Consider the following 20,863-nt stretch of genomic DNA (forward strand, 5'->3'; position numbering starts at 1 on the left):
GCCTTTACACAAATGGCTAAAGGCTGCATTTACCCTGCATCACACAAATGACAATAATACATGGGCTGAATATGCAAAACTATTACTGGGCTTGTCTGAAAGATGCAACAGGCCAAACATTTGAGTATTCATACTATTTTTCCCAAGTAGAATATTTATAGCTGCAAGGACAAATTCATGTATTTCTCTATGCAGTGTGAAGTAAGACAAATAAGACAAAATAACAGGCATAACACTGACAGGCCATGTAAATTTTGAGTGCTGTTGCCCTGGGCAGACTCAAGGGTGCTGCTACAGCATTTGGTCAGGGTGTGCAACAAGGCCTTTGTTGTGCAAACAGATGGGGGGAGGTCTAGGATCACACAAGCTTTCTATCATCATGTACCTTAGGCTTTTCATGTCTGTGGTGATCAGCCTCTCTGGCACCGTGAACCAAAAACCTTTACCTTTCGTGATCCCCAGTGGGATATATTAGACCGGCTGAACATTGTAGAATATAAGGCTTTATACTGAAGAGGCAGCACAGAGAGTAATTGAAAGAATGAGTGGTTTGGCACTGCAACAGAGACCTTGATGCTTTGGTTCTGTGACACCAATAATAATTGCCGGTGGTTCAGTTGCCACATTCCAAATTAGGGTTGGATAGCACAGAAATATTCTAATGAGAGACTAGCCTTGCTGCCCAGTGAATCATGATGAACTCAAGGTTTCACTGTTGGTCATTCTCTTATTTCCAGAAACATTTACATGTGAATTATTTCACGTTCACCTGTACATTTCATTCTTCTAATTGGATCAAAAGTCCTCATTATCTCTATAGATATAGTCAATGCCTGAGGTAATGTGCACTGATTAATTATACATTTATCTTTTTAAGATAATTGTCATAAATTCACATACTGAATCATAAAAGTAAAAATTATTATTAAATTAATGTTATATCCAAATTAAAATACAAATATCAGTTGACAAACTGCAAAGATATCCATCAATATAAATATAATCAATCATATAAATATGATAAAAGATTTTAAAAGACAGCATTAAAAAAACTGTAAAATTGTAATCTCATTCTCTTTGCTGTTAGTTTTAAAGCAAGAAGGCAAGAAAGAAGCAAGAAGAACAGCATGTTTAACACAGTGACACATCCTATTGGTGCTTCATAATTATTTGTAGAGCTAAATTAATTGGAAATAGCTACTAAAAAGACATCTTTATGCTGAAAAAGGTAAGTAGCTGGAGACAAGTGAAGTACTAGTACCAATGTCTTGGCGGCATTTTCACCAGTTATGTCTGTGGTCTAAAGCTTAAATGAGTGAGGACTTCTCATATTTCTGCAGTGTTGTTGTTGTGCGGTGTGTTTGGGAAGGATTTCACTTCATGCTGTGGTTCTGCAAATAGAAGTTCCTGGACTGCAGGGGTAACCAGTGGGGTGGGAAGAGATGGTGCACATGAAGATGACCCCAGCAGTCAGCTCACATTAGCAGCTGAAATATGACTAACAAGGCCCTGACTTTCCAGGACAGCCAGCTGTGCTTATTCCAGGTTCTTCTTCTTGCCCTGGTCTCTATGCACACGCAGATGCACAATTAGAATTGCTAACATTCATAATTGACAACTTTACACACACACACACACACACACACACACACACACACACACACACACACACACACACACACACACACACACACACACAATTGAAAATGGAAATGTGGCTAATAATACTAGAATATTAAACGAAGAGATTTCTGTTTGTGTTTTTGTGACTAAATACAGTTAAATCACATGATCTGACCTATAATCATCCAGATTCATTATTAAACAAAGGAACATTTAAAAATATTTGATGATTGTACATTTTTTAAATGTGTTTTGACCAAGTTTCAGTCATGTAAAAACAAGAAACCAATCAAAGTTACAGCTACGACATATCCCACAACGTTTCACAAGGAGAGGCCAACAAGATAATACTGATTATTCATTTATGTATTTGTAATAAAGGATGCTTATGTGTTATAATTAAGTGAGTAGGATGTGGTAGGAACGATGGAAGGAACGTGAAGATAATTGGTGCTGTTATGGCAGGTAAGGTGAGAGGAGGAGAAGGAGGAGGGGAGGTGTTTTGTGAGCTGAAAGACGATGAAGAGCATATTGCATATACAGTATTGACAGCGAGGTTGTGATTGGTTCGGGATTGAGTTTTTGGAACGGAGGGAAATGAAGAGACTGGTTCAATGATTTGGAGGAAACCAGCATAAAGGGGCGAGAGGGAATTGCACTGATTGGATTAAAGATTTGGGAGTGACCAGAGCAGGAAACGAATAAAACAGTGAGTGAGTTGATTGGATCAAAGACTGTAGTAAAGTAATAGGTGTCTGTGTGGGTGTGTGTATAAGGTGTGCTGTAGCCAGGTGGCCTTTGAACAAACTTCATTAGTCCTTTTGAAGACAAAAGGAGTGCAAACTGATATATTCATCATGACCCACCCACTGTCCCACTCTCTCTCTCTCTCTCTCTCCTCCTTTCCTCACAGGTGCAGACCACCACCATGTGTATCTCCGTCAGTCTGAGTGGCTCGGTGGTCCTCGGCTGCCTCTTCGCCCCCAAGATTCACATCATCCTGTTTCAGCCCCAGAAAAATGTGGCCTCACTCAGAGTCACAGCCAACCGCTTCAGTGCAACAGTTTCTGCTTCTGCCTCCGCTCCCAGCTCCAGCTACTCTAAAGGTAGAAGTGTCCAACATATCTGGTACTCATTGCTCTGTCCAGTAGGCTTTACATACATACACCAGCACAAAGACGTCTGTGTTAAGGAATGTTTTTGACTGGAATTATCACACATTTTGATCATAGCAATACTTATCTATGTAGGACGTATGTAAGAATCCTAGGTAATAAAAGTACAATCAAGAGAACTGCAGTGACGCAATATTTTGAGCTTTGTAAAATGCTGTACAGTATTGCTACATGTTGCACTTGTTTTGTAGGTTTTTACATATTATTTAATGACCCAGGGCAGAGAAACCTGAGAATGAAAATAAGAAAAGATTGCAAGTTCTTTCAGCTTTTTTGTTTTCTCTGGTTTTGCATTAGTGTGACTAAGCAATTAAAATCCAGTCATTATGTTTCTTTTCATTTGGATAAGAGCAAGTCTTATCTTAAGCTCATTAATAAACAGACAACTCATTCACAGCACAAACTTTGCAAATGAACACAGACAAGTAAAGTTCCTTTTTTTCAGAGCCAAGACAGCTCAAACAACATTTCGTCCAAACTACAACTGTGCATTTGCAAACTGTTCTCATCCCAGGGCCTCACATATGGACACTTAACACTTGTTTAACTGTTCACTTCTTCAACTGGACATAAAACATTTTAGTCATCTGAAATGAATGTTTGATGTGATGAGTGAGATCCGGAGGTGGAGGAAGTATTCACAGCGCTTACTTAAGTAAAAGTCAAAAATACAACAGTGTAAAAATGCTCAGTTACAAGTAAAAGTCCTGCATTTAAAATCTTACGTAAGTAAAAGTACAGGAGTATTTGTTATCCAAAAAGAGTACAGCTGTTATTATTGTTTTATATTATACTGGATTATTTTCACTATGCAGACTTACTGTTGTAGCTATTCAAGGTGGAGCTAATTGTAACTGCATTATATACTGGTGAGAAGTTTAATTTCAAATGTTATAACCTGATCGTGTGTTTTATATGTGGAGTCTTAAAAAGGGAAGTAGCTGTCCAATACAGTGAATTTGTAATAAAAAGTATAATGTAACAAAGTTGTACTTAAGTGTAATAATACATTCCTTGAGTAAATGTAGTTACAGGTTACTTTCCACCACAGCTGAGAGCTTCTCATAAACATGTAAACCAACATTTTTGTTACTGAGAAAGAAACTGACCCTAACCAGCCCAGACTTGTAGAGCCCATGACTTGCCATTTCCACAGTTTTGCTCCCAGCTTTTCTCTCTGGTTTACAGTTTTGTTTCCTAGCAGTGGAAAAACTTGTTGCCTGGCTAACATCGCTGTTTTTACTCTCCCAGGGTCAGCCTCTAATTACGTGCCAGCAGTTTGTAACGGCCGTGAGGTGGTGGACTCCACAACGTCGTCTTTGTGAAAAAGGTTCCTCTCTAAGCACAAGAGACCATCCCATCATCACTCATCCCTCCATTAAACAGGGCTGTGTGTGACGGAGCCCCCATGCCATCCAACATGCTGCAGAGAGATAACTCTGTGTGGGTAGACTGGCTGACAGTGGCAAGGGTAACTCTTAACTGTGAAAGCTAAATGATGTTCCTACAGCGAGCAGTATGTATCAATTGTAAAGCCTTTTTGTATAGATTTAATATGCTGTGATCTCCTCAGTTTACAGATACTGTAGATGTGATTAAATGCACCGTGCCTTGTCCTTAAGAGTCTTGTTGTCATTTGGGTGCTTGTGAAGCAATAGTGTAATACAAAACAAAAGGCTGTTTTTATCTTGTCCTTACAGTGCTGTGAATATATCCAAATGTTGTAGACATTGACAAAAAAAAACTGCTATGAAATAAATTTATCCCTTCTGTTAAAACAAAATATGTGACTAACCATAGTGAACGTAATGAAAAGTAGACAACTAGACAATATAAAGGACATGTGTTAATGTAGACTGGTATAACAGTGCGTGCTTTCCTGTAATTTATGTAAATAAAATGTTTTTTATTATTAAAAGATTAAATACCGCCGTGTTTGGGTTCATACTTGCAGTTCTTGACAAAATACAAAATAAATGCATAACAACGGGCTTTTTGCACAAAGGGTTTGATCCTCAAATCCAAATGAACTTACTTTAAAATGTCTGTTATTTTAGTTTAATCAACTTATTAAATTGCTTTCCTGTAATTTTATAAAGAGTTAAAAAAGGGACAAACAGGTGCAGCATGATTTTCACTTCTGCTCTAATACCAAGTGTTTTGTATTTGGTGCTCACATCTTTAAGCTATTAACTATTGCTGTAACTACTAGTTGAGTATGTGTAATTATACATGTACAGTGCCGATAAAATGTTTTCACCCAAGCTGGATTTTAATGTTTTATACTGATTGGAGTTTCCTGATATTAAATTGCAATAACCATCTATAAACAACCCGCTTGCTGTCTGCCTGGTCTGTTGGTATGGGTTAAATGCATATGTAAGTAAACATGCAGCCCATAATTCACACCAGACATCCCAAGAATATTGCTGAACTGAAACGATTTCGTGAAGAGGAACGGTCTAAAATTATTCTTGACTGTTGTTCAGGTCTGCTCTGCTACGACAGGAAACATTTGGTTGAGGTTATTGCTACCAAAGGAGGATAAACCAGTAAATCCAAGGGTTCACATACAATTTCCACCCTGCACTGTGAATGTTTACACGGTGTGTTTAATAAAAACAAAAACATGTAATTGTTTGTGTGGTATTCGTTTAAGCAGACTGTGTTTGTCTATTGTTGTGAATGTGAAGATCAAATCACATTTTATGACCAATTCATTCAGAAATCAGCATAATTTCTCCTGTGAATGTATGTATAAAGATATAAAACTGTAAAAGTAGTAATATGGTAGAAATGGTATTCCCTCCTGACATTCATAAATGTTAGGAGGGAGGGAGTTTGATGACTCCATGGATGACAAAACGAACACAATTATGTACCAGCGAAAAGTAACACTTCTGCCAAAGAAGACACCTGCAGGAATACTAAGGAAATGTTATTAAAGGATTTCAGCACACTCGCACTACTGTAAACTTGATCTACCGATAGCTACATTCAAATCATGTAGACTACCTGATATGCAAATATTAATATTCGTTTGTCAATGATATTTTGCAAGATTTAAAAGATCCAGTAGGTCCAACACAGTTAAGCAATTCCCCTGTAGAGCTAACAGCAATGTTATGTTCGGCTCGGACAGGCTGACAATAACCTAAATAGAAGCAGTTTCCATGACGATGTGGGCCTGGGTGAAGCCTAAGCTTAGTCTTGCTTCTTAAGCATGATTTTAAAAAAAGTGATAACTTCTCCCAGCAGACACAGAGAAACCTTCAACAGACCCCCCCTCATTTAGTACAAATAATTAAAGAAACACAAATTTCATAAGATCATAACATGGTTAAGAGTGTTGTTAGCTTGGGTAGGATGCATCGACTCCTACGATGCAGCCTTTTCTCACTTCTGGCCAAATGCAGACACAGCCCACCTTGCCCACACTGCTGATTCCTTCGCTAAAGCTGCTGTTAAAGCTTCCGCAAAAACAAAAATCACAAAAGACACTTGGAGCAAACACTTGTATAAACAAATCACTCCGGGCAGTTTTTAATTTTGCAGTTTTTTTTACTCAAGATGATGATAAACAAAAACAAGATGCACAGGCTGTATTTAACTCTTTAATTTACAAAAGAAAAGACACTTAACAATCCACTATTCCGTCATCTTGGCTTCCTCTGGATTGGGACATTTCCTTTTAAGAGGAATAATATAGATCCCATTCTTGGCCTCTTTTATTCTCCACCATCGGCCCAACCTGCAGAAAAACACAAACTTAGAACCAGAGCTAATGCATAAAAAACACACTTACATCATCCTGATAGAATTTAAAAAATAAATAAATAAAATAAAAACTGAAACTGAAGAAAAAGAAAAATTATGTTTTATGATCCATTCTTATTTTCTGTTTTTAGATTATGCCATTACAATTATGTTTTACACTGATCCAACAACAGTTTTATGGTCAACCTTATCTAACTAAACCTTGGTGGTTAACATCTTAAATCAGAATCAAAGCAAATACAAGGCAATATTAAAGTGTGTGGGATAATAAAATTACAAACTGATCCAATGACAGAAATTGTACTGAACTGTTGCTTGGATGCAGCCACCAGTCTGGCCTGATGAGACATGTTGGAAGTCCTTTTAAATACAAAAAGGTGCTGACTGTAGTCACTTTGGCCTAGGTTATGTTCAGAGTCAACTGTGATTGTAATTGAGCGCTTTTAATAACTTCAGACAACCGAACAACCCTCAGAACTACTGAAATCTGCAAATCAGATTCCAACAACTTTTTTCAGTGTTTTGAACTCCAATTAAAGGTCGGCTTTCTATATATGTGTCCCAAGCTGGTCTGTCCTTAAGCTCACTAACAAATGTGAAATAACAGTTATATTCCGAGTAAGGTGAGCTGACCATATGTGTATCTCTCTATTCCGCCACCTACTGGTCTGGGTCTGTACAGTCTCTTCATTAGAGAACAATGTTTGTTTATATGGAATTCAGTGGAGTTAATTATTTTTATTCCAGTGAGCGACAATCTATTACCTTACCAATTACCATAAACTGTTGGAGCGCTTTGTTGCTAAAGTTTATTGGTTGGTTCAAATATGGAGGCATCCAGATCTTTCTTTAAGATGCAGTCAAAAGCAACAACAGCCTCTGCAGTTTAATTTATTTTTCAGGCATGTGGCAGGTTTTTAAATTATCTACTGTAAACCATAACTAACAAACATCCATCATTACATGTCCTTTTTCTGGTATTCGTCTAAATTAAAAAATAAAATATAATCTTATCTCTTAATCTACTGATCTCATGATACTATCACTTCTTTCAAGAAAACTGGAAACAAGTGAGGCTGCACTGGAAAAAAGGGAAAAGTGTATTTTCACCTGACAAAAGCTGACAGATGAATTAACACCTCCATCTAGTGGACATTCATTTCTCCATTCATGAACCTGCACTGACATTTAGTAGTGACATGAACTCCACAGACAGTTTCTATGGAAACATGATCATTAATTCAGTTACCTGTGCTCCTGTCCAACTCCTGCCACCAAGAACTGACCGGAGCTCGAAAACTTAAGACTGTTGACAAAACCGGACTGGGAGAGAAAGCAGAAGGAAGAGACAACGCACGATATTTTGAGACGGCCATACAGGTATCCGTAAAAAATAATGTGTGTAATTCTTATGTAAATGTGACCTTTTCTAAAAAGACAGTAGGGAGTAAAAGCTTACCACTGGTACACTGAATAGAGGCTGCAGTCCACGGTAATACTGGCCACACTTCCACAGCTGCACCTGTGAGTTGTGTGAACCTGTACAGAAGAACCATTGTTAAAGAACTTGATATCACAACAGAACATCTTAAATGCAGCTTAGATACAGAATTGCTTCAACTGTTCTACCACACTGAGTGTCTAGGATTGTGTCAGGTGTATTAATTATTTTGATTAAATTTGCATTCATACGAGATCACTGTGAAATTGTTTAATTTGCACATAATAAAGTGTGTGTGTGTCTCTGTGTGTAATTAAAAAGCTGGTAAGGAGGACTCTCACAGCCAGAGGCACCTGAGGCAACAGTATCTGAGTTCTGAAGCGCTGCTACCGAAGCGACCCAATGGGGCTGCTCCAGCCCTGCATCACCATGGCAACCGTGAGCCTGCTTCACCGTGCTGAGAGGCTTCTTCTTGTTGACACTCCAAAGAGACACGGAGCTGAGGTCGTTCGGAAAAATTGAGAAAACGGTACGGAAGAGAAACACGAATGAATCAGTTAGCACGATTAGATCCTGGAACAAAAACTGTGACCGAGACGATGTGACTGTAATAGCTGCAACTGTCTTACCCATCGTCAGCTCCTGTTATCATATGCTCCTCATTTATGAGCTGGATACAATCAATTGAGCCCCTGTAGGAAGAGAGACGTTAACCTTTCTATAAGCTCACAGAATCCGCATGACGTATAGATGAATATCAGAGACAGAATCAACAGTTTTCTACCAAAATCACATTCTGCCATGAATTTTGGAGGATCAAATGAAAATATCCATAAGTTGTAGGATTATTTATAAATCTTTGGTTAGTTTCAGTTGAGCAGTCTGTTGCTAGTAACAACCGCTACTGTTACAGTTCTGTAGCAGTTTGAAGCAACATTATGTACTAACGTTATCTTAAAATAACGGCAGTTAGTCAGTCTCTGTCATTGTCACTCCAGGTCCAGATCACCTAGTGCTGCACTATATAACACTGAAAGTTGCTGTATAGCTTTGTTGGCTAGCTTGCCACCCAAGTTTCAAGCAACATTATGTAACATTTCTACCATAAAATATAGGGATGCAACAATTCTGAGACAGAGACCGAATATGTGACACAATCGTCCACAGGCATGTGTCGCAGTTCCGTGGGACAGAACCACGGACATGGACAGTTCAGTAAAGTATTTGGATTTCTGGTAGATCATCTCATTATTTCAATTATATTCTTCACCTTAATATAGTGTTTATTCACTACTTGAATCTGCTCCCTCTCTCTTCATTTCTCATTTCCACACACCCACACCTCTGGTCTCTCACTACATACACAACAGCTTGCCCCGCCTCTTTCTGTCTCTCTGCTCTGCTGAGTTTCTCCATCCGCAGTACGTTGCATTTAATAAACTCAACTGTAATTCCGTTTTCACAGGAGCAGGTGCTCCGCATATGGATCGAAACCAACGTGACACTGAATTAGATCTGCACTGGTGTGTTCACTGTCACTCAATGCTTGAAAAAATTCCATCATGTCATGTCTAGTATTATGTCTTGCAACATAATACCAGATAACATCTCTATGCAAAATGCTAAAATGGGTGCCAAATATACTTTGCTGCCCGCCCAAGTAAATATGTAGGAAACAAAACAAGTTAAAGTTGTGTAGGCCTATATCTTGTTAATATTACATGATACACCTATTTAATTGTCTTCCAAATTCGTGTCACCTGACTATTTTGGTCCAGTCATGATTGAGTTATCATGCTTGCAAAGTTTAATCAACCCAAAATGAATGATGTTAACAATAGTAATAATAACAAAAACAATATTTTTCCTACCCATTAATTAATTAAATAATTAAATTAATTAGTGTCACAGAAACGCCAGAGGAAAGACAGAAGGAGACTCACTCGTGGCCGTGGAACACCAGCTGAGATTCCTCGGCTATTTTCCACACCCTCACCGAGCGGTCCCTTCCTCCTGCAGTCACACAGCGCTCACGGGTCAGGCAGTCCAGTCCTGTGATGGCGTCCTGATGCCCAAAGCTACAGCAAATCCCAATCACAGTTAAATTCATACATTCAAGACAAATGCAAGCGTTTGGCAGGGAGATTAATTGTTTTGTGATTAGTTACTCACAGAGTTTCCACATATGCATTCTCGTCCACATTCCACACCTTCACTGAGCGATCATGAGAGGCACTGTACAGATCATGAGTTCCCTTCCTGAATGAAAGACCCTAAGTAGAAAGAGACATTTGATATGAATCATGGGGAGGACCTCAGAGCTATGGTAAATTCTTATTACATCCAAGTGAGACAGAAAGAGGGAGAACATACCGACACAGGGCCTTTGTGTCCTGTGAATTTATAGAGATGTTTACATGTTTCTGCCTCCCAGATCATGATCAGTTTGTTCATGTCTCCAGTGGCCTAAAAAGATGTTGAGAAAGAGGCTTCTGTTACAGTGAAAAAGTTGGTCTACAGGGCACTGTGTTACAATGGTTTACCTCCTACCTGAGAGAAATAAATTTTACTGTTAGAAGAGGATATTGTTCATCTTCACCCACTGCTATTAAATGCGGCATCCCTCAAGGCTCGATTTTAGGCCCTCTTTTATTTTTACTTAACATGCTTCCTTGGTATTATTTTTGAGAAGTACAATATTTTGTATCATTGTTTCACGGATGACACACAGTTCTTCATACAAGTTGCACCTGACAGCAGCCACTCTCTGAAGAACCTCTTAAACTGTCTGAATGATATCAAAGGCTGGATGGCGAGGAGCTTCCTTCAACTTAATAAAAACAAAACTGAGGTAATTCTATTTGGCCCTCCGAGCTCTGTAACTAGCTTATGCAATTGGTCCTCTGACGACAACCTTGCACAATGTAGTTAAGAATCTAGGTGTTTGTATGGATACTTCTTTGAATTTTAACAAACAAATCAGTTGTGTCGTGAAGGGACGTTTTTATCAGCTCAGAACCATAGCCAAATTGAAGCCAATTCTATCCCATTGAGACCTGGAAACACTTATACATGCGCTTATCACCTCACGGCTAAGGCTGGGCGGTATACCGATATAATTTCAAAAGAGATATGAAATTAGACAATACCATTTATACCGATATAGTTTGATGTTGAGTTAATCAATGTTTCTGTAAATTCTCGCAAGAGTTAACTCCTCTCTCTCCCCCTCACCGCGCAGCCCCGCCCGTCCCTCTGCGTCTGCGTCACAGGCGTTTACTCACAAAGTCTCTAACAAGATGGAGGGAGACAGTGTTGGTCAACACTTTTAAAGACCAGGGGTCTCTTTTACAAACGGTGCGTACATACAAAACAGGGCTGTTCACACTTGTGGACTCAAGGAAAGGGGGCACCGGAGCTCCACCCCTTTATTACCGATCTGCAGGAAGGGGCATCCCTCCTGAGTAGTGACGTCACTGGCTGGAGGGGGACACACAGACGGGATGACCCAGGTACTAATTTGGATTCCCCTGTTTGAAAAGAGATTCCGCTTGTGTTTGTGTAGCCTAAATAAATGTTCAAATAGTCCACTCACTTAACGAGGCTGCTGATGAGAAATATGACTTGTTGTAAATGACATAAAATAGTGTTATATTTCCATAATGTGTTCTTACAAGCAGCGCATCACATCCACACGCTGGCGCACAGCTTTTGGCTCGATAAGGCAACTAACATCTGATAATATATGAAACTATGCTCTCATATTTGTTCGACTGACACATTGAAAACGGCATCAATTTAAATGTAATTTATCCTCCTGTTCACCTTATTTATGAGAATAAACTGCACTGCATGCAAGTATTAATTAATGATTCCTGATTACACTGTACAACATATGAGACGTTCTTTTGCAGAAACAGATATCTCCTTGATAGCTCTTGTGTTTATTATCCTAAATCTGGATCTTTTGTGCACTGTAAATGATCTTAAATTTGCCCACTTCAGGGAAAGTCAATCAAACGGGTGTTTGTTTATTCAGAAAGGCTTTTAGGCTGTAATACTTAGAGGTAGGCCTAATATTTTGATTTATTTTACACAATAGCAGGCCTATTCATTTCAAACCGTTTCATCCTTCTGCCATGTGAGTCGCCGTTTCTCATTTCTCACCTTTATGTGCGTATGCATGGTTCTGAGTTTACTTACAGGACCACACATTTTCCCGTCAAGTTTGTTTTTTTATAGATCACAACCTTTGCTTGGGAAGTGCCGTACGCACATTTCCAGCCCTGTTTTGTACGTACGCAACTTTTATAAATGAGACCCCTGGCTTGTAAAAAGAAAAACATATTCATTCAGTGTTTCCCCACACATACACTTTACTTTGGCAGGCCACGCAGTTTAGGCAACACATTGTAGTATTTATCAGAGAAAAACGGTGCTTACGTTACCAGTTGTGACACTGTCGATATTTTACAAGAGCAGACCAGGTAAACCGACAGTGAACACACCAGTCAGAAGTTATTCGTTAGCTGCCACGTTGGTTTTATTTTGATAGGCTACTGGAAAACGGAAGACGGCGAAACCGAGCCGAGTAGAGTTGAGGCGAGTTGAGCTGAGCTGAGCTGGTACTGGAAAAACGGCAAAAGAAATGAGGAACGCTGACGTCCCCCCCCCCACAGCCCGCTTAGCAGAAAATACCGATATATATTTTATACCGGAATTCTGACCTAACAGTACCGGGATATGACTTTTTGGGCATGTCGCCCAGCCCTACTCACGGCTGGACTACTGTAATTCCCTGTATATGGGGTTGAACCATTCAACACTATCCTGACTACAAATGGTTCAAAATACAGCTGCTACATGTTTAACTGGAACAAAGAAAAGACAATACATTACTCCGGTCTTGTTTCACTTGCATTGGTTACTGGTAAAACAGAATTGATTTTAAATTGTATTCTCTTTATTGATGTGTATAAGTGTACTAGTGTTTTATTGTGTAGCTGGATACACAATGGTATATATTCTTTGTTATTTTGTTCCTTTATACTTGGTTTTGTGTATATTGTTTTCTTGGAAAGCACTTTGGGTCAACTCCTGTTATTTTTGAATGTGCTATATAAATAAAGCTGATCTGATATGAATCTGCTAGTTTTCCAAATTTGGCCAAAGCAGGCTATGCTTAGAGTGCACTACTCACCAAGTATTTTCCATCTGACGATATGGCCATGCACAGGATATGGGCTGTATGTCCAATATGCCGATCCTCTGTACCTTTCCTTCCACCAGGTATTGTGTGCAGTTTCTTGCCACTCTCAACATCCCCTGAAGACATAAGAAAAACACTGAACTGAGTCTGCCAAGTCTGACCATTACTTTCATATTTATCCATATTTCAGCGTTTTATTTTACACTAACATTTAATGATAGAGCAGTCTTTGGCAGCAGAAAAGATGTACTTGTCATCGAAGGTGATGACCAGACAGGTAATTGGAAGTTTGTGTCCCTTTAACACTCTGATCTCTGAAGCATCCGGTGGCATGAGCTAAAAAAGACAGATTGAAAATGTAATAAAAGTCAGTCCGTTCATAAACAGCTTCCCCCCTAGGATATCGGAAATTCCCGTACTTACATCTTTGGCAATAAGTCGCTGAAGCTTTCCTTTTTGTTCAAGCTGAGGGGAAAATGACATACAGAGCAGGATCAACAACACTGACCAGCATATGGCAATACATCTAGCATATTAAATCCAAAAAGAATACCTATGTCTAAGATCAAGGACATGGGTTTGGTTAGAAAATATTCACTGTGAAACAACTTAAAATGGGTTTTGTTTTTGCCGAAAAAAAACCTGCTGAGGTCGCAGTTACTGATGTTACATTCGAAGCAGACTACACAGGCCCTTCAAAAGGAAAAGTACTGCAGCAAAATGTTGCGATACCTCGCCTCACCATGCCAAAACAATAAATAAAAAAAATCCCATGACCAACCTGAACGAGGCCTTGTTACATCACACTCGCATCAAAAGGAGTTGTGCATTGGTTTTGAATATCGGATATCCTTGCCAATCTGCCTCAGTATTTTAAAACAGAGCTGTAGACTGTTTAAAAGTTATCCATTTTATAATAGAGGCTTAACTGATCAAATAACAATAATGAAATCAGTAAATCCTGCTTTATTCTGACCGTTTCTTCAAGGTATCAGATTTAATCCACTCATACATACATTGTTTTATTGTATTAAATACAACACTGCATCAGACAGCTTAGATTCCCCATCACAAGTGGCAGTACTTTTTTCAAACATAAGTAGTGTCTGCAGGCTGTAAATAGCCCCACCAATCTTGCTCGAGGTTTCTGCCTCTTAAAAGGAAGTTTTTCCTTGCCTCTGTCGCCTAGTGCTTGCTCTTGGTGGGAACTGTTGGGCTTCTGTAAATAGCATCATAGAGTATGGTCTAGACCTGCTCTTTTATGAAAAGCGCTGTGAGATAACTGTTGTTGTGATTTGGCACTATATAAATAAAATTGAAGTGACTTGAATTGAATCTTCACCACACAGAGAGAAAGGCAGCCCTTACATGTGCAATCGCAGAGCAGGGTGTACATAGACATACTGCAACAAACACCAATAAATAAATGCAACCCAGATGAGCATTTAAACATTTCATCTGCTCAGAGGTCCACTCATCTGGTATATTGTAGCTGCACGAAGACATTGTATAGGTATAGGAGTGATTTAATGATCAAACTGAAGCTACACTGTCACAAAAGTAATCTGTAAAAGTACAGGGATGGTTGAGTGTGTAACGTCTCGTGTCCCCAGCGGGAAATTAAACCCATTAACACAGAAGACATTCTTACCACTTCTTCTTCAAGTCTTCCAGCAATCAGATCAGTCTCAAATGAGTCGTCTTCTGCTTTCTTTTCCTCTGATGAGATCAGATCACATAATAAATACATACATGCACAGACCGTAATGCTAAACATCCATGTCGCATGGATAATATAAGTTTACCTTCTTCCTTTAGTTGGTCGAGGTAAATTTTGGCTAATCTAAGTTTCTTCTCCTGTGGCGTTTCATCAAACTCATTCTCTTCAATGGGCTGTCTTTTCTTGGGCACTACAGGACTGTGCAACAATGAAACACAAATCAAAACAAGTTCACAACTGCTGGGTTAGTTAGGTCCTTTAAAGTCTACATCATGACACGGTCATCAATGCATAACCACAAGTGGGCACATCAGAAATTAACCTCTCTGTCTCAGAGTCGCTGGAAATCTCTTCGTTGTATTTGGAGTTGGGCTTCTTTGCTCGCACTTTGTCCCAATCGCCCTGCAGCTACAGTAAAAAAAAAAAAAGAAAGAGTGTTTGTCGTGACATATAATGAAGTTTCATTCGCGTTAGGCCAGCAGGTTATATCAGGTACGTGAGTCAACATGCTGGTTAGCTAACGTTACTGTGATTTAGCTTACCGGCTAACAGTGCAGCTCACTTACCTTTCGTTTTGGGACGTCTGCATTTTTACCCTTTTTAACTATTTTGGGGTTGTCTTTTTTCTTTATAAAGAAAGAAGAAGACATGGTGAAACGCGACGCTCACCGTTTCAAAGTAAACGACAACACTTAACTCCACAAGTTTCTCCGGCAGCAAGTCAACATTGAACCCACATGGATACACTGCAACCAAACCAGGATGCTGAAGTCAGGTTTGAAAGCGGACGCTGATTGGCTGATATTCACAGTTGCTCCTAAATATCCCGCCCTTTGTTGAAACTCTGAATTTTTATTGGTTAAATTCGGGGTTCAGATGAGCAGGAAACTGTACAGGGGCAAAATACTTCCCTCGGGGAATAAGTTTTCACAGCTTTGTTCCGCGAATAATTGTAAAAATAAGCATTTCACAACACAGTAGTCTTATGCACATGTGTGCCATACACAATAAAAGGTAAATATAGGAGGCATATTTCAAACATATTAAACCGGAAACGTTTTGCGCGGCTGTTAAAAATTGGCCGTAATTTTATCAGGATCTATGTACTGTACTACTGCAGTAGTACTACTACTTCCTTTACTACGCAGTACTTCCATTTACTGCGCTGTCTCTGTTCTCAGTGAGTGTATTTACAGTATATCCTTGAAGTCGAGCTGAACGGGCAGGTGAGCATCCTCTGAACCGTCTAACATTAAATATCACATGTGCTTGATAATGTATTGAAAGAGTCATTGTATCACTGAGTTGCTCAATCTGGAGACAATCTGGAGGCTAGTAGGAGGGGTTGAGTAGGCAGGGGGAGGGAGGTGCAAGGGGAACTAACTTTTCATCATTGTCATGCATGAATGCGTTTAAAAAGAATGAAACACGTGGAGCCGCTGAAAAAGTTTGACTTACAGTTTGATTCCCATCTTATGCAGAAAATCAATGCTTGATGTGTCAACTGATCAGATCATTACCCTCCCCAGATTTACTACCCCCATGCCACCCAAGAGAGAAGCAGGCGCGACTCCAACACAACCGCCAGTTAAGATGATAAAAATCAGCAATGATGGGCAGGAGTTTGGCAGTGATCCAGGGGAGGATAAGTACAGGTTGGTTGAAGGCTCCAGCTACTCACCTTTTCCCAACAATGAGGTGAGAGATTTTGCAATTTGATTGTGCATAAAATATCTGTTGTTCACCATTACTACACATGGAAGTTATTCACGGCATTTCCTCTCATTTTGGCAGCATGAAACCATTGAGTTTGATGAAGAAAATGTCGCAAGTCCAGGCATCAGAACAGACACCATCAGTCTCCTCATGAAAATAGAGCAGCTGCAGGCACAACTCAAATATGAACGCAGATGTAGAATTTTGGCTGAGAGAGAGTTGAGGGAGCTGAAAGGTGGGTGGAAAAAGATGACTAATTTATTAAATAATATGCTAAAAGACCACACAGTTAAAGTACGGAATGTGACTCACTGTAATCAGGGCAGGGCCATAGGGTCATATTTTTGTACATTTGGGGGATCAAAAGCATACATAAAAATTTAGACCAAAACAACTTCTAAGTTAAATAAAGCAGACGAACAATATTTTAAAGGTAATGCTTTATTTGTATGTCCATAATTTTCATAAAAAGATTCCTGGAAAAAACAATTTCATTTAGTACTAAACAAAAGGAAATCATTCATTAACTCAATTCTTACACTTTCAGTTAAATGCAGTAATCAATAGTGGGATTTGGGGAGTCATTTAGTCCATGCACAGCATTTTTCAGCATATCATTAAACATAGTTTGAGAATTTAGTCTCCACTAATGAATAAAAAAATAAATAAAAAAAGTATATTTATCTATGATTAAATTGAGCTTCTCTCTCCAAGGACAGTCCTTTTTTCTTTTTTTTACATTTTCTCAGGAAACTTTTATTTTATTATATTATTAATAAATGGCAAACCTGTTAAGAAGTGTTACCAAATTAAATAAAAGGCATTTATTAGTCTTTACATACCTGTAAGTGTAGAAAGGTTTTCAAATAACATTATTATTTTTATTATTATGATTAATAATATAATTATATAACTGTTAAATTAACAATAAAATGGGATTTTCTAGGTACTTTTACAGGTTTGGTTGTTGGCTGGTAAAAGGTTTCTTAGGTAACAGGCCCTGAGCCTGTGCTGTAAACATGCCATCTAATTACTCTGTGAATAAACTTGCTCTGTTTCAGCAGTTCTAAAGTGATTTGACACTTTACAGAGATGAACACACTCATGATGCAGATGAGGCACACGGCCCATGAACTTCGAGTCACTCTGGATCAAGTTCTCCAAGGAGGCGATGCAGCAGCCGCACCACAGAACTCTCATGATGAGAGTATCGCTTTCCTGGCCGAGACTGAGGCTGAGATGAGAGCGGTTCATAATATCCCAGAGGTCAGGGCTCCCATATTTATAAGAACACAGTTTTGGGAAGAATGCTCAGTTAGTTTACATTTTGTTATCGTTGAAGAACCTGAATTTAACCCTTGTTTTGTGTTTGGGTCTGTGGGACACGTTTTCAGTGTTTACCGAAAGAAAAATTATGCGATTTAGTATTTTTTTTCAACCTCGGACACTTTGGCCTTGGCAAATTTTCTGCAAATACATGTATATTAAAACATTTTCATTTTCAATGACTTCACATTGTACACACCACCTACACATTTATATAACACATGTAGTGTTTGGTTCCATTAGACCTGCAGGTAATAAAAGAGTGGAGGTGCTGGGTCCTTTCACTCTGTCCTTCTCCTACATGGCCTGCTGTTAGAGTGTGATTTTTTTTGTCCTTTTTTATTTTTATTTTTTATTTTTTTCCTGCTCCTACTAATCACCATAGACTGTATTCATGCACAAGGTTGCATGTTTGTTACATTTCAAGTACCAAAACCTGTCTGCTCTCACATTCCCACACATTTTACCTTCTGTCTTGTGGAAACCACTCGCAGTCGATGAATATAGCGAAAAGGATCTCTGATCAGAGGGCCTTAGAGAGAGAAAGGCTTGGGAAGGTAATGAAGAGGAAGATTTATCAGAATTTGAAGATTACATTTCTGGTGTCTCGCAGTGAGTTTGAAGGAGGGAGAGAGAGAGAGAGAGAATTCCTGATGAAGTATTTTCATCATTCTGGGTTGCGGCCACTTAGCAACAAAAAGAAGCGCTACAAGGTGTGTGGACGCAAGATGGATAAAAAGACACACTATACATGCATCATGCGCAAGGAATATAAATGCAACACACACAAAGTAAAACTCTGCCCCTCATGTGTTGCATAAGCTGGCATTGTTTCATTTAGATTTACACCCACATGTTGATAATTTTTAACATTTTTGCAAAAAAACCTATTTATAGATATAATCTAACAGAGGTAAATATTAACTGTATATACTGTCTTCACTGATAGTAATTGTGATAAAGTACACATCTGGTATTTTTACATAATGTTTATGACTGTATTGATTTAAAAATCCAATAATGCGGTGGGTCCACCACAATTTTACAAACCTGGAGGTGTCAGATTCAGGCATTGATGTGTCTTAATATGTTTGTAGCTAACATTTTCTTCATCTAACCCTAACCCTTTTTTTGCCCTCAGGATGATCACAACTTCTTGTATCTCTCTGAGAATCTTCGAGTGCCAAAAAATCTTTACGAGCGCATTGCAGAGATCGCAGACTACAAGAAGTACACGTCTGCTCTGCTGATGATGCTTTTTGACCGAGAAACTTTGGCCACACACTCTCTGCAAGGCCGGAGGAACACTTTTACTGGAGAGGATTGCCAGAAGCCTCAACTCCCACCGGAGATCTTGAGAAGTATAATCGGTAAAATAAAGAACATTACGTATCATTGAATTTTTCTGCACACAGACCTTCTATTAGAGGCTCATTATTTATAAATTCAAGAATGGAAAATGGAGATTTTAATTTTTATTATGTTTCTTCTTCCAGATCACGTGGCAGTCAAGTTCAACGTTGATAGCAGCCAAATAAAAACTGCAATCCGCACAAAGTTGAATAATGAAGACAAGCTATTAAAGAAGAGACTGGGTTTGGGTAAAGCTGAAAGCAAAGCTGTTACTGATCAAAGCTTTTGCCAAGATACTGCACTGCTGCCGGAAAACGGAGCAATGGGAAATGATTCTCAGTTATAACCTTCAGAGTCTGCCTTCTTCTGTTAGCCACCCAGTATTTCATGTCTGATAGAAACATGTGACAAATTGCCTTTTTAAAACCACATGTAGTTTATTCGGTATTGAAATTTAGGTAGTTGTAGATAGTACAGTTGTTTTTTGTTTGTTTTTTTGTTTTTTTTTACACTTTTTAGACATCTAACTTTGACATCTAACTTTACTTTGACAGCTGTTTTTGTCAACCATGTGTTTAAAAAAGTTTAACCTGGTAACCCAACCAAGACTTTCAATAGCAATATAAAGTGTCACATGTGTAATCGTCAGTGGGTAAAAACAACAAAGTGTTCTTATTTCATTTGAGGTAGTAAGTGGCAGGATTGCGAAGTACATGTATACAAGTTTACTGGTTTGATTTTTCAATCAGCAGGCCTTTGCGTGATCGACAATTTTAGGACAATTGAAAATGTTTTAAGCAATAGTGATGTCATTTGTTGCCTTCTGTTCATGACACATTTACACTAAGTGATACTGTGTTTCTAGAGTAGTGTTTTTGCAGTTACAAAATATGCTGTAAGTGATAATTAATCTTCCTGCTTCCACAACATCTCTTACATCACTTCTCTGTTTGTTGTGCTTATGTATGTAAGGGCAAATAAACTTTTTGAACTGATATCCTTCTGTTATCTTAGCTTGGACCCGTTCTTACGTCACCACGGTGAGGTACAGTAGGTCTATGCTCTCATGTCAGTTTTGTTTTGCCAAGAACCAACCCTGCTGCAGGTAGCAGTCGACTCCCAAAAGAGTACAACTGTTGTGAAATGAAGGTTTCTGTTACTTGGAGGGGAAAAATTTGCCTCCATTTAAACAAGAAAATAAAGTGTTTAAACTGGTGAATGGACTGAACAAATCCAACCAATACGTCAGGGTATTTTTATCCTCTCAGAAGCTCTGGAGAGGAGGATAGAGCAGCATGTGTAAAGACCATGGAATAGTGGACAGTGTGTGACAGTCACGGCCACTGACTGATGAAAGAGCATGTGTGGGACATGGTTAATGTCAGTGGGTGGCAGTTTGACACAGTCTTCTCTTGAATATGATAATCACCAATTGCTGGCTCCTCCCCTCCGCCCCCCTGCTTTTACTCAGGCCAGCTGTGCTGTCTCAGTGGAAGCACAACACATCACCTCACTCTCGCTCT

General features: G+C 38.9%; 3 protein-coding genes across 4 annotated transcripts in view; 2 read left to right on the forward strand and 1 right to left on the reverse strand.

The window, feature by feature from the left end:
* The window catches only part of grm2b (glutamate receptor, metabotropic 2b), a 30,028-nt gene extending 25,302 nt beyond the window's left edge, over positions 1-4,726 (forward strand). The window contains exons 5-6 of the mRNA XM_038695422.1: positions 2,537-2,729; positions 4,050-4,726. Coding sequence (XP_038551350.1) covers positions 2,537-2,729; positions 4,050-4,123 — 267 coding nt within the window. The 3' untranslated portion in view covers positions 4,124-4,726. The remainder of the gene's footprint in view (positions 1-2,536; positions 2,730-4,049) is intronic.
* Positions 4,727-6,396: 1,670 nt separating this feature from the next.
* rrp9 (ribosomal RNA processing 9, U3 small nucleolar RNA binding protein) lies at positions 6,397-15,701 on the reverse strand. Of its 2 annotated transcripts, none has more exons than XM_038697087.1 (15): positions 15,512-15,701; positions 15,268-15,353; positions 15,031-15,143; positions 14,877-14,944; positions 13,649-13,690; positions 13,435-13,561; positions 13,217-13,341; positions 10,390-10,482; positions 10,189-10,289; positions 9,960-10,094; positions 8,646-8,708; positions 8,370-8,515; positions 8,035-8,114; positions 7,825-7,898; positions 6,397-6,549 (listed from the first exon to the last, which is right to left on the reverse strand). In XM_038697087.1, exons 1-15 carry the CDS (start codon positions 15,593-15,595, stop codon positions 6,447-6,449), a joined length of 1,440 nt encoding a protein of 479 aa, XP_038553015.1. In that variant the 5' UTR covers positions 15,596-15,701; the 3' UTR covers positions 6,397-6,446. The 2 variants fall into 2 exon arrangements, with proteins under 2 accessions (XP_038553015.1, XP_038553014.1); XM_038697086.1 differs by having other exon boundaries at positions 8,358-8,515.
* A 650-nt stretch (positions 15,702-16,351) lies between these two features.
* LOC119886386 lies at positions 16,352-20,337 on the forward strand. Its single transcript, XM_038697088.1, has 6 exons — positions 16,352-16,392; positions 16,475-16,643; positions 16,740-16,896; positions 17,752-17,927; positions 19,129-19,357; positions 19,484-20,337. Exons 1-6 carry the CDS (start codon positions 16,352-16,354, stop codon positions 19,684-19,686), a joined length of 975 nt encoding a protein of 324 aa, XP_038553016.1. The 3' UTR covers positions 19,687-20,337.
* The last annotated feature ends 526 nt before the right edge of the window (positions 20,338-20,863 follow it).

This window comes from Micropterus salmoides, unplaced genomic scaffold (genome assembly GCF_014851395.1).
Source record: "Micropterus salmoides isolate LMB-PRFRI ecotype aquatic unplaced genomic scaffold, ASM1485139v1 Ms_hic_scaffold_4, whole genome shotgun sequence".
Lineage (NCBI taxonomy): Eukaryota > Metazoa > Chordata > Actinopteri > Centrarchiformes > Centrarchidae > Micropterus > Micropterus salmoides.